Below are 13,009 nucleotides of genomic sequence, written 5' to 3'. Positions count from 1 at the left end.
GAAAACCTAATTGCAGTAGAACTCACTAAATCAGAATTGGTTTTCAATAAGCCTCTTTATGTTGGTATGACAGTTTTGGATTTGTCGAAGCTGTGTATGTATCAATTCCATTATGATTACATGATTCCGAAATTGGGTATTGATAGATGTAAATTAATGTACATGGACACAGACAGTTTTGTGTATGAGCTCATCTGTGATGATGCATATGAGGAGGTACTAAAAGCTGATTTAACAAAATTCGATACTTCAGATTACCCCATCAATAATAACTATAATATTCCACAGGTGAATAAAAAAGTTCTGGGAGTTATGAAAGATGAAAACAAAGGCCAAATTATGACTCATTTTGCAGGCTTGAGGTCTAAAATGTATTCTTTTAAAGTTCAATCAGGTGCAATAGTAAAAAAGGCAAAAGGAGTTCGATATAATGTAGTAAAAAACAAAATAAATTTTGAAGATTATGTAAACTGTTTAAATGATTTCAAAGAAAAAAATATTACTCAACGCTGTATTAGGTCATATGCTCATAACGTATATAGCATAGAACAGACAAAAATTGCGCTAAGTCCTCATGACGATAAAAGATATTTGATTACCAATAGTTATGATACGCTGCCGTGGGGTCATTATAGTATTCCAGACTTACTCTCTTGTAGATAATGAACTCCTCAACATTAATGGAATTATGCATCATAAAAATTTGTGAAACGATAAAGTCAGCAGCCGATTTCGCAGAGCAATCCCCTCTTCCTCGGAAATTGACCAAAAAAATTGTGAAAAAATTTCCTGTTTACAAATGGAATGCGATGATAAAAGAGGCTGAGAGTAATCCAAATTCTTCATCCATTGGAATAGAATATATTGACTATAATAAAGAAATACCGTTATATTTAAGAAACACTATATTAAGTAAAACAAATTGGGGAGATATGTTTGAAGAATCTACCTACTGCGTATGGTCTAGTGGATATTGGCTTCCACAATATCGTATAAATGTTTGTAAATCATGTTATTTTGTATTTAGAACGGTCCATAAATATTTAAAAAAGAACATTTTTGTTAATTATGATCACTGTCATGAAGTATTTGATGGTGACGAAATTGTTGAATGTGTATATCAAGAAATGTCCTATTGGTGTCAGAGTTGTTTTAACAAAGTCTTATTCATGATAAAATCACATGAGTCCTGTATTAATAATTTACATGAGATGCCTAGAAATAATCGTTTTGATGATTCTGATATAAACAGTGACATTGATACTTTTGAGGCCGCTATGCAGTAAAAACAATATTCATGGAATGTATCTCTCTCTCTCTCTCTCTCTCTCTCTCTCTCATAAATGTAGAATATTGTCGTTTTCTTATAATAAAATTATAATAAAATTATTTTTAAAATTCTTGTGTTTTTTTTGTTAGTTTCCAATATATCTTTATGTAATAGCAGTAAAACAATATTCATGAAATGTATCTCTCTTGTCGTTGCGTCAAACGTCACATCGTTACGTCAAACGTCACGTCGTTACGTCAAACGTCACGTCGTTAAGTCAAACGTCAAGTGCTGCGTCAAACGATCATCAAACGTATCTACGTATGAGAATGTTCTCTTTCGTAATATGTCTTCAGAAGAGTACAGACGTCGAATTGAAGAGTTTATTAATAGCATTGGTGAATTAAAGAAAGATATTGCTTTCTATGGAGATAAAAGTGAGGTTATGAAACAAATGCAGAATCTTAGTTTATTTGATAAGAAAGTGACGTGGAGCAGTCTTCACTTGGTGCCTAAAGAAGAGGTCCATCAGTTGGCCCGTAGACTGCCGCAAACTACTTATCCGTTAAGACGTATTCAACCTACACCATGTTCAACAGAACAGAAGGGGATATAAAAAATGAAATTAATTCTGTTTTTGCTATGTCATGTGTAATATTAGTGGCTGTATTTGTTTTAATTTTAAAAATTATTTTGAAAATTGTAAAACGAAAATTCCAATCTTCATGTAATATAAAAGTTGATGAATATACAGAGTGTTTCAATAAAACCCATATTTAAAAAAAAAAACTTTATTTATAATGGTAATACAGTATTTAAAAACCAGTGACGGAGACGTTGTACATTTCTTTCAGTACATGAAAATAGTCCAGATGCGTGACAGGGGTTTGGATCTTGAGCAAAGTTTCCAGTTTCACAGGGTGTACCATCAAATTTGCAAACGTCAATAATATGTGGAAAAATACCGAAAATGTGACATTTCTTTTGCAGAAACTCGACTTTTTGTTGTCCTCGAACGTAAATGTAGTCTGCGGCATACATTAACTTGTTTTCTAATATTTCATTTACTTTAGAATATTCTACATCTCCTGAAGAGTATCGAATGCCGTGCACATTTCTTTCCAAGTATGATGTGGTCTTTTTGTCCTCGTTACTTAATGTAGAAAACGGTTGCGGTGGTAAAAATATGTAATGTGAACTTTTGAAGCCAATTTCTATGGTGAGCTCTTTGGCAACGAAAAGACCGTCTACGACAAAACCTTGAATGTCTACAAAAGCTACTCTCATGTTGACGTCTGCTCGAACACTAACTCACACAACATCTAGTTCAAGCTTCTAACAATTTCGGTGAGGGGGAAGTATTCCATTACACAATCGTGAATTATGATGCAATAGACTTTGGTATTTTCGGGAAAACCTATGTTTGCTTCAATGTCAAGTTTCACATCGACTGTGGATGCCTTCATGCTTTCCTCCTGTTTTGAACAATCGATAACAAACAATGCTCGTTTCTTGAAAGAAGAATAATCCAGCAGGGGGCGCTTCTGTGTGGAGTTTGCGTAGTTGGGATAGAATTCAGTATAGTTAAAATAGGCTTCATTGTAATCAGTTTTAGCGAAATCCAATTGCATTCTTTCATTGGGCCAATAGTCACCATTAAGTGACAGTCTTATACTTTGTACGTCGGCATTGTCAAATAAAGTCGGGTCAGCTGTACTCAAGTTACGTTTGCCGGTTTGAAAGAAAACAATAACAAAACGAGGTCTTTCAACTGAAGTGGATGTCTTGACAGCCCAAACTTCATGTCTTGCTCCTTTAGTAATTGAGGGTAATTCGTGTAACTCCCACTTCCTAAATGGAATAACTATAGGTTGATCTTTTTGAATGGATTTCATGAGATTTAATTTTATGTCGTCATTAGGAAAGATATGTTTAACTTTTAGCTCAACGCTTGTAATGTTTATTTTAGCTGTTGTAGTGGAGAGCGTTACAGAGACATTCTTTTCAGTAATATATAAGCAATCATTATCATTTCGTGCCCGAACTAGTCGTATTGTTTGACGCCCACATGTAATCATTGAATAATCGTTGAAAATGCTGAAAATATGTTTGAGAGGTATTTGAAGGTTGAAGGACTTGTCGCTAACATTCAGAATAGGATCTTTCGGGTAATTCCAGCCGGCTATAGCCATATGATTTGAATCTTCTTGGTTATAACAAGTCATAGCACGTACGGCACTCACTATTCCAGGATCCCGAACTGTTTCCATTTCCCTGGCACTTTCACTGTACGTACATGAATCGAATAGAAAGGCTCCAACATTATTTGCTAATTTTACGTCACCAGCTCCGTGTATTTCAAGCGAACCTTTAATGCACAACAAAGTTTCGCTCATTGCAAAGAACGAATCAACTTGATTAATGCTAAACTCCACAATGTCACTGCAATTGAATGACTTTATAAATGGAGCATAGGTTCTGTATTCAGCCTTTCAAATTGAATCGTCAAACATCGGCTTACGGTAGATATCAAACATTGGAGGCATGTTGTCGTTTTGGCGTTGACGTTTTCCATACATTGTTGTCATTTTTTTTTCAATTTAAAACCCAACGATTGCAGAACCAATTTGTTTGCGTACGTGAGTTGCTTCAGCTTTGATGGTAGCTTATCTAATGAAGTTGAATGCTCTGTAGACTGTCTTTTATGATTTATTATTAGCCCCATTTGCTTCGCGCGCTCTAAGCTCCAACACCAACGTACTTAATTCTCCACGAAAGTTTACAGGCTGACCGTCTTGGTCTAAAGCGATGACGGTGATATTGGTTATTTCACGCTGTGGTATAACAGGTAAATAGAGCAAATTATGAGGAATTTCGTCTATGGAATATCCTGGATCCACTTGTATGACGAATTCGTATATAGTATGAGCAGGTCTGTTTGCATCGAAGGCTCCAGTGGTAATGTTACAATCGAAGCGAATACTAGATACTTTAATGATTTTGACGAGTGTATTTTGTTTGCGTCGAGTATTTTCGGTGAAAAACCCGAAATTCTCCCAAGACTATTATCTTCTTTGAATGAAATTTTGTATTTACTGGAAATTTCACATTTCAACGTATTGTGATTGGGTTTTAGTGAAAATATACCCTCTGGTCTAGTTGAATTGTCCACACCCAATTTATCTCGTATAAACGCCTCAAGATCGGCAATTTCGTAACATCCTGTGGGAAAATCAAAACTTTGAAGCTTGCCCTTGGTATCGTAGTAGTAAAACTTACAATTTTCAATGTTTGGTATACTGTGATAAGACGCAAAGCTATTTCGTAATCATTATTCGGATCGAGCACAATAGGCGTAGTAGGTTGAAAGGTAAATTCATGATTGATGCTGTTTACTCTCAGCAACTGTGACATGGTGACTAATGGAATTCGGGTGATGTTTGAATTTAAATAATACTACTTGTTTATTCTATTTATTGTTACAAAGAAAACAAGTGGCTTGAGAACTCGGAGGACCATGACAATGTGTTGTCCAATCAGGCCGGTTGTAATGGATGAAACAAGGTAGTCGTATTTGTAGTTCAAAATTTCCTCGATATTCATTGGGAAGTTTATGCCACATATCCAACAATTCCCAAGGTCTTACACACTCTATTAGATGTTCAATGGGAAAGTGCTTTAGTTCTTCGGCAGTAAAACTATTCAATGTTTTTCCATGGTAGATATGTTGTAGTAATAGTTCTACGCTCGTCATTGTTGCTGTAGAAATTTCAAACACAAATGTCCGCAATTTATTTGATTGTAGTTTTGATATTGGGTATTGTTGTAGAAAATTCTCGCACTCTTTCCCCCCAGATATTCAACAACTTCTTTCGGCGGCTTCAAATTACCAAATGAATCAAAATACTCTACATCGTTGTTTATCTTTCTGTAAGCCACCCAATGACTCCCACTATTCTTAGAAACATCTAAATTAACCACTGCGCTTTCTTGTCTTTGAGGACCGCCTTTGGGGAGGGTGTCTCGCATGAAAACTCCTCGAAAATGTGGTATTTTAAGTAATTTTGCATAATGCGCAATGTCAAAGTCAGATAGTGCGTGATTGGGTAGCTTTATTAGTTTTTTTTTTGTTTTTTTAAATACAATCCAAATCCACCTTTTGAATACTTTTTCAAGTATAGGCCAGATCCTATACGTTCCATAGCCTTATTATGACGTACATCTTCCTCCAATTTCTTTTGCGCATGCTTAGCATCAATGACGGTTTTTGCAATCCCAGCAGCACCACCTGACAAAGCTCCAAGTGCCGAAAGACCGGCAAACAAAGGAATAAGTGGTAGGAAACCTCCGGATTTCGCTACAGGTATTACTCGAGGAACCTCGACTTCTTTTTTGCCACCAAATTCATTAATAAGTGCTTTGGCTGCTCGTAAGGCAAACGTTGCGGTGTCTTTCAAAGATGTTCCTCTCTTCAATGACTTTCCCACTTTCAGAATAACATCTCGATGCAAGGAACGACGTTTGCGACGACGACGACAACCCATTCCCAGCTTTTTTTTCACCTTCATTCCGCCTGTTACAAGTAATGCAGCAGCTTTCTCTCCCATTGAAGCGTCTTTTGATTTGACGCGTGCCCAAGCTTTATCTTCAAGTATCTGATCGGCTTTGTGTCGTTCTTCGAGAGACTTATTCTTCCAGTAAGAAATATCGTGTTGTTTACAAGCAGCGTCCAAGGGGTTGATGCCCGGATCTCCACGATCAAGACGTTTTTCCAATTTTATACCAGCTAAAAAAAAACAATTAATTTTTTCGGAAAAAATAGTCTTAGCGGTGGTTTACTTACGTCCACAGTACTGATAGCTAGGTAAGTGAAGTTCAATAGGTAGTTTATTGATGAGAGAATTCAAAATACCCTCTCCTTCAAACACCAACATTAAGACTGACACGCTTAATTGGTGACACCTATATTTAAAGAGTAGTACTACGAAAAACGACACACACAATGAAAATAATTCAACAAGAGCAGACTATACCCATTGAAAATCTGGATTTCACCTCAACACCAACTGTTGGCAAACATGGTAAATTGTTGCCAAATTCTTTCCGTGCCATTATATGTGGCCCCAGTGGGTGTGGTAAGACGAATGCCGTGCTGGCGCTCCTATTCAATCCAAATGGCGCGAAATTCAAAAATGTTTATGTCTATTCAAAATCGTTATTTCAAGCAAAGTATCAATTGCTACAAGAAGTTATAGCGCAAGTCAAGGGTGTTGGGTATTTCCCATTTAAAGACAATGAGGAAATAATTAGTCCAGAGAAAGCTCGACCAAATTCCATCTTTTTATTCGATGACGTAGCCTGTGACGGTCAGCAGAAAATTCGTGAATACTACTCCATGTGTAGACATAAAGATATTGATGCTGCATATCTTTGTCAAACATACTCAAAAATACCGAAACAGCTTATTCGCGACAATTGTAATGTTATTGTGTTATTCAAGCAGGATGAGGTGAACTTGAAACATATATTCGACGAACACGTATCTCCAGACATGACGTTTGACACATTCAAAAATGTGTGTTCAAAGTGTTGGTGTGATCGCTATGGTACTTTGGTAATTATGAAGGATTTTACCCTTAATGGTGGTAGGTATCGCAAAGGATTCGATAAATATATAAAATTGTGAGCTGCATCTTTAGTCCATACCAAAATGTCTGACGATAAGGTTGCTAATGCATTGCGCAAGAAAAAAGTGTCCGAACTTGCCAGATCGATTCGCAAAAAATACTTGTCGTTGAAATTAGGTAAATCAGAGCAAGATGAGTCTATTAATAAACTATTCAAGCCGATATCTAAACCACTTGAAGAAATTGTGCAATCCTCAAAGACATTACAAAAAACGATTACAAATTTAAATCCAAAAGAGGAAATAAAGAAGGAAGAACCACCTGATGATGTGTTTACACCTTTTCTCGAAACGGAACCGGTGGCCGAAACCGATGAATTCGGAAATATTACACGTTTTGAATCTCCAGAAGAGATGCGCCCCGAAATTTCCCAGGAAGCTATCGCAGACTATTTGGACCAATATCCAGCCATCAGTCATCAGTTCATTGAAGATTACTTCCAAAAAGATGATAAAATTGATAAAAATTATGGTCCGATATACAACGATGAAATCGGTTGGTCATTAGGCAAACGTCGAATTGCATTTGATGGAAAAACCGGTAATATAAACATACTACCTGAGAAAAACAAAGGAGGAAGATATGTAATTGGAACACCAGGCTTGTATGAGCTTCTATTTTACCGAGACCCCAGTTACAATGATCAAGATTTACAGAACTATAAAAATCTTTTGACAACAACTGAAGTTCATTTAGACACGTTAGATCGTCTTAAGGGGTCGAGTACTGAAAAATATCACTACATCATAAAACCTTTATTCAAAACAAAATCTCTAACGACGACGAATAGATCGTCGCAGGTATTGACTCGTCTAAAATCGATTCCTTCAGCAAAAGGAAAAGGCATCGATCGTTTAAGATATAATGATAAACCTATGGAGTATATTTATTGGGATGATGCGAATGAATTGGTGGAACGTTTGAAGTTGTTGATTGCTTCAAAAGAGGCAGGTAATACGTCACACGACAACGAAATAGTAGCAATTATCAATGAACTCAAGGAGGCTGATATAATAGAATAATACAAGTTGAAACATGTTCATTTTAATTATGCCAGTCGATAAATTCGGACATAGACATCAAACGTCCTATGCGCGTTTACCAGTGAAAATTACGTTTCCTCATACACAGGACGGTAATATTGATATTGAAAATATGAAAATTTGTAATGTTAAGGAACCGACAACAAATAGTGACGCTGCAACAAAAAAATATGTTGATGTGCAGTTGAATGACCTACGTGCTATCAACTCGCCATTAATTCAAGCACATGGTGTGATGCTGCAGCAACAAGACCGTGATATAAAGGATTTAGCTGTAGAATTGAACGAAATGAGAAATGAGCTTCATAAGACGAAAATCCCCATATTACAGGCGCACATTACTAACTTACAAAATAAAACTAATGAAATTGATACATTTATTTCGCGAAATCCCCCTGTAGCAGCTAGGGATATGGCTACGATATTTATTCGAAAAGAATTCACTGCTTCTATTAACATGTGTGTTGAGAGCATACGTGAGTTACAAAAAGAAATTACAGAAAATACCAGATCCGTCTCTGATATGAAAACTAACGTTTCGGGCATTGTAAACAATATTAAGGTTATGAATACGAATATCGTTAACCACATTAACAGTCTGGAGCTGAAGCTAGCTGGTAGTACGTCATAATATGTATTCTAAAGAAAAAATTCATCTTGTAAACGAACTCCACAAACCGATACGGAAAAAATTTCCTCGGAGACGCACTATTATTAAGGGTCTTGACGATCTTTGGCAAATGGATCTTGCGGAGATGAGGAATTTTGCATCACAAAATAGGAATCATAAAATGATTGTTTTTCAAAGTTTGTGTGGACACGTCCACTAAAAACGAAGACCGGAGAGGAGATTACTCGGGCATTCTCGGACATTCTCGCTCACACTAGACGAATACCAAAAAATCTGCAATCTGATCAGGGAAAGGAATTTTACAACAGCAAATTTCAAAATTTAATGAGAAAACACAACATAAATCATTATAGCGTATTTAGTACAATGAAAGCCTCTATGGCAGAGCGAGTTATAAGAACGCTAAAATCGAAACTCTACAAGTATTTCAGTTTAAATGGCACCTACAAATGGATTGATATTCTGCCTGAAATAACTCAAAACTATAACAATACAAAACATTCCACATCAAAATATAAACCTACTCAAGTCAACAAATCCAACGAAAAATCTATTTTGAATAACACCTATAGTCATTTAAAGATAGCCGGTCCACGAAAATTTAAAGTTGGCGACATTGTGCGCATATCCAAGGCAAAGCATGTCTTTGAAAAAGGATATACACCCAATTGGACTACAGAACTATTCAAAATCACCAAAGTTAAAATTACCAATCCTGCTACGTATTTACTTGAAGACATGCAAGGTACACCAATCAGCGGCTGCTTCTATCATGAAGAACTACAGAAAACATCGAATCCAGACATTTACTTAGTTGAAAAGGTGCTTAGAAGAAAGGGTAACAAAATGTACGTCAAGTGGCTTGGTTTGGATAGCAAACACAACAGTTCGAAAGAAAATATTGATATTGTATAGATTTTTCCCCCCCGGTTCGCCGCGCTAAAAAAAACCTTGAAAGAGCTCTCTATAAATTGGAGTGAGCATTGGATATCAAAATCAGTTTTAGCAACATGAGTTCCCAAGATAGTGGTATTGTCGACATCGAATCTGATTCGAGTAACTACAGTTCAGAGTTAGATAGAATATTGGAAAACTATGAGACTGCTGCCAAGTCTGAAAACCTTTACCTGCTTTCAACACAGTATCCAATTTCGGGGTATGAAGTAAAATGTGGAATAAGTCCTGCAAGATCATTCACACCTGCTGTTATCTTATCTCAACATCTTAAGTTCAGCAAAATATCTTTCAGTACTTATGAATGGAATACCTTTATCTCAATTATGTCACAACAGATCTTTCTTCATACCGGAGACGAGTTCAAACCTGATTCATTACCATGTGGAGATTACTGTACCATCACCCCATTGAATTACGATGACAGTAAGGTAATTTTAGTCAAGAAACATGGTGTTGAGTATTACATGGATGAAGAAGAAGTATCGCAAATTTTAGAATTAAATAATATAATTATACGACGTATATCTGTGTTAGAAAATTTGAATTTTTGTGAATATTATTATAATGTTTTGGATTTCTGTAAAAAAATACCTTCTCCGAAAAGTCCTTTACAAATTTTATACGCATGTTGTTCTATTACACCAAACGATATGTTACACAATGCTCTTAGAGAATTTGTATACTTTTATAAAGTTAAAGTTATCAATGATTTAAATAAATAATTATTATTGATATTGTTGTTTTTTTTATGTTACTTTTAAGTCACCCCGTATACGTTACTTTTAACTGTATTTCAGTAATAAGACGCTATCAGTTTACCGCAGATTTTTTTATATTACAAGATTAGCGCTCCCGCTGTTATCATCGCAACGAATCTGTCTCGATTACGTGTGTGATACCTTACATTGACAAAAATCTCTTTTTATTTATACGTTATACTTTTATGTTACAAGATTAGCGAATAATAATGGTATATATAATTTTTTAAAACCCAAAGACTTTTAACCGACCTGGTATATCAGCGCTCCCGCTCATCGCAACGAAATTTTACGCATGCGCAAAAACGAAGTCTCTCTCTCTCTCTCTTACACATTGTCTCGCTGCTCTCTCTCTAACACACGGTTTTCCCTATTTCTGTAGTCGTGCATACGTTGTTCATCTACTAGAATTAACAAAAAACAAACTGGATTTTGAATTTATAAAACTGTTCGTGCAATAACGAAAATCTCAAAAGATAATTAACGCTTCCCCGCGAACTGAATAGTAAACAACTTTTCCAGGTAAACATCGAAATATTTAATTTTCAGAATCAGTTGATTATTCAAAAGTATGAATAAACAACAACAGTACACAAAAAATTAATTCCTTGGGGTAACTAAATCGAATAAATTTACAATTGATTTTTTTAAAATTAGTCAGAGAAAACTTTGTAAGTAAATAAGTGAAGTTTCCGTTTGTTGATATATCATTGGAATGAATTTTACATTTAACGAATAGCACTTGTCAAATCGTTAAGCAAAAAAAGCGGGCATTTCAATTCGATAAAGCTTCGTAACAGAACTTTAACATTTCATAATAACTCTTGCGAATATTTTGTTCATCCCCAAAGAATATCGAGTTTGTGTGTAGTTTTGCCCGTTTCTCCAAGGATAAATTCGAAAGAGAATTCCCTCGTGTTTCAATACGAAATTACTTGTAATGCAAATTCAGTTTTATTATAAAATTATGTTTGTATATACGTGTATTATAACAAATTTCAATCTCAAGACTTCCTCGAGGAGCTCCATAATCAAACCATCTTATTGTTTCCCATATGGGATTTTACGATGGGTCCAGTATAGGCTCATCAGAAAACCGTAAATTGGCCGCATTACAACGAGGTCCCGTATCAACTTCCAAACCATTCCCGTTTTATCGTCAGATATATGGAATATACGTCAGAAAATAACTTTTTTTTATCTCTTTCAATCTGGACTCGCAGAATATGTTACCAATAGAACGATTGTCGATGTGATTACGAAAATAAATATATTGTATGGAAGGAGTTTATATAAAACGACGATTGTTATTTGTTTGTACAAACTTCATTTTTCCAAAAATAAGATGAGATTCGTCTTTAGAAACTTTGTTTTTCAAAAAGCAAACCAAAATTTGACTTCGGGAATTGCCATTTCGATAAAAAACAAAATTCGTCTTTAGAAACTTCGTTTTTCGAGAACAAAAAAAATATTGTCACAAGAGGCTTTCTTCTGCAATTAGAAACCAAATTTTGTTTGAAGAAACTTTATTTTTCAAAACAAACCAAAATTGGTCTTCAGAAACTTTGTTTTTCAAAAATAAACCGACATTTGGTTTTCAGAACTGTCGTATTCGAAAAATCAAACGAAATTTGTTTTGTTTTTTCCAAAAATAAATTGTCAGTTATCATAAAAAAATGTTGGTGGATTGCTAGGAACCAGAAATAAGTGGACTTAGGGAGAGATACATAACATATAAGGGAAATAAGTCCGAGATTATTTTATATATCAAACAATACATGTGAACGTCCATTTTCAAAATAAAATAATTTCGACTATCAAATCAACAATAGATTGTATTCAACGATCTAATTTAATGAACAGTTACAACAAAATTAATAAAAACGTATACAACGTAAAGTTTTACACTCCGTTAGACATCAAATATCCCCCAAAATAAAATACGTTGTGAAAAATATTCCGAATAAAAAATTTCTCAACGAGGCCGTTTTAGAGAAATTTTCATTGGAGTGGGTGCTCCCACAAGTACCTAGCCTGACCTAGACATGTCTTATATTTTAAGCCACTTTTCTGGACATTCGAATTTCATTGTGTAATGAAACGTTTTGGCATATCTTGACAATCAAAACGATTACCACTCGAATAATTAATCATAATCGATTTTTAGCCAATTACGTTTCTCAATTCGTAAAAGTGAATGAATTATTATGGTAATTAATATACGAAATGTACAAGTTTATTTTGATATACAGCATACTGCAAGGGATTTATTTACAAAAAGCAGTGGCTATATAACCAAACAGACTAAATACATTGTTCACGCCGATATATATTGACGCGCGTTTCGATAACCAAGTTATATTATCTTCAAAAACTGAAGATAAACTGTTTATTCTAAGAGCATTTAGGCCCTCGAAGCCTCCCGCATAGATATCTGATTTTTCGAAAGCTTTCCCTGACCTTTGTATAAGTTTATTTCATTTCTTTTTTTTTAGACCTTTTAATATGTTCATACTTCTAAATTTTCTTGATTTTTGGAGTCTTATCTTTAAAAAACGTCAATTTTTTATTAGTATTTCAAAAATTAAATTGAAATAATGTCGAAAAATAGACGAACATCAAACTAAATATGTAGTTAGTAATAAAAATTTAATAAAAGAACG

The 13,009-nt window shown here is 34.9% G+C and overlaps 1 protein-coding gene across 1 annotated transcript; it reads right to left on the bottom strand.

The window, feature by feature from the left end:
* Nucleotides 1–2,592: 2,592 nt before the first annotated feature.
* On the bottom strand, nucleotides 2,593–3,666 carry LOC130451912 (uncharacterized). Its single transcript, XM_056791266.1, has one exon. It carries the CDS (start codon nucleotides 3,664–3,666, stop codon nucleotides 2,593–2,595), a length of 1,074 nt encoding a protein of 357 aa, XP_056647244.1.
* Between the last annotated feature and the right edge of the window lie 9,343 nt (nucleotides 3,667–13,009).

The sequence above is a fragment of the Diorhabda sublineata genome, chromosome Y (genome assembly GCF_026230105.1).
Source record: "Diorhabda sublineata isolate icDioSubl1.1 chromosome Y, icDioSubl1.1, whole genome shotgun sequence".
NCBI lineage: Eukaryota > Metazoa > Arthropoda > Insecta > Coleoptera > Chrysomelidae > Diorhabda > Diorhabda sublineata.
This window is presented reverse-complemented; position numbering and strand designations above follow the sequence as displayed.

What these genes read in the sequence shown, in the direction of transcription:
- LOC130451912 (XM_056791266.1), bottom strand. Translation starts at nt 3,666, where the DNA reads ATGAGCGAAACTTTGTTGTGCATTAAAGGTTCGCTTGAAATACACGGA.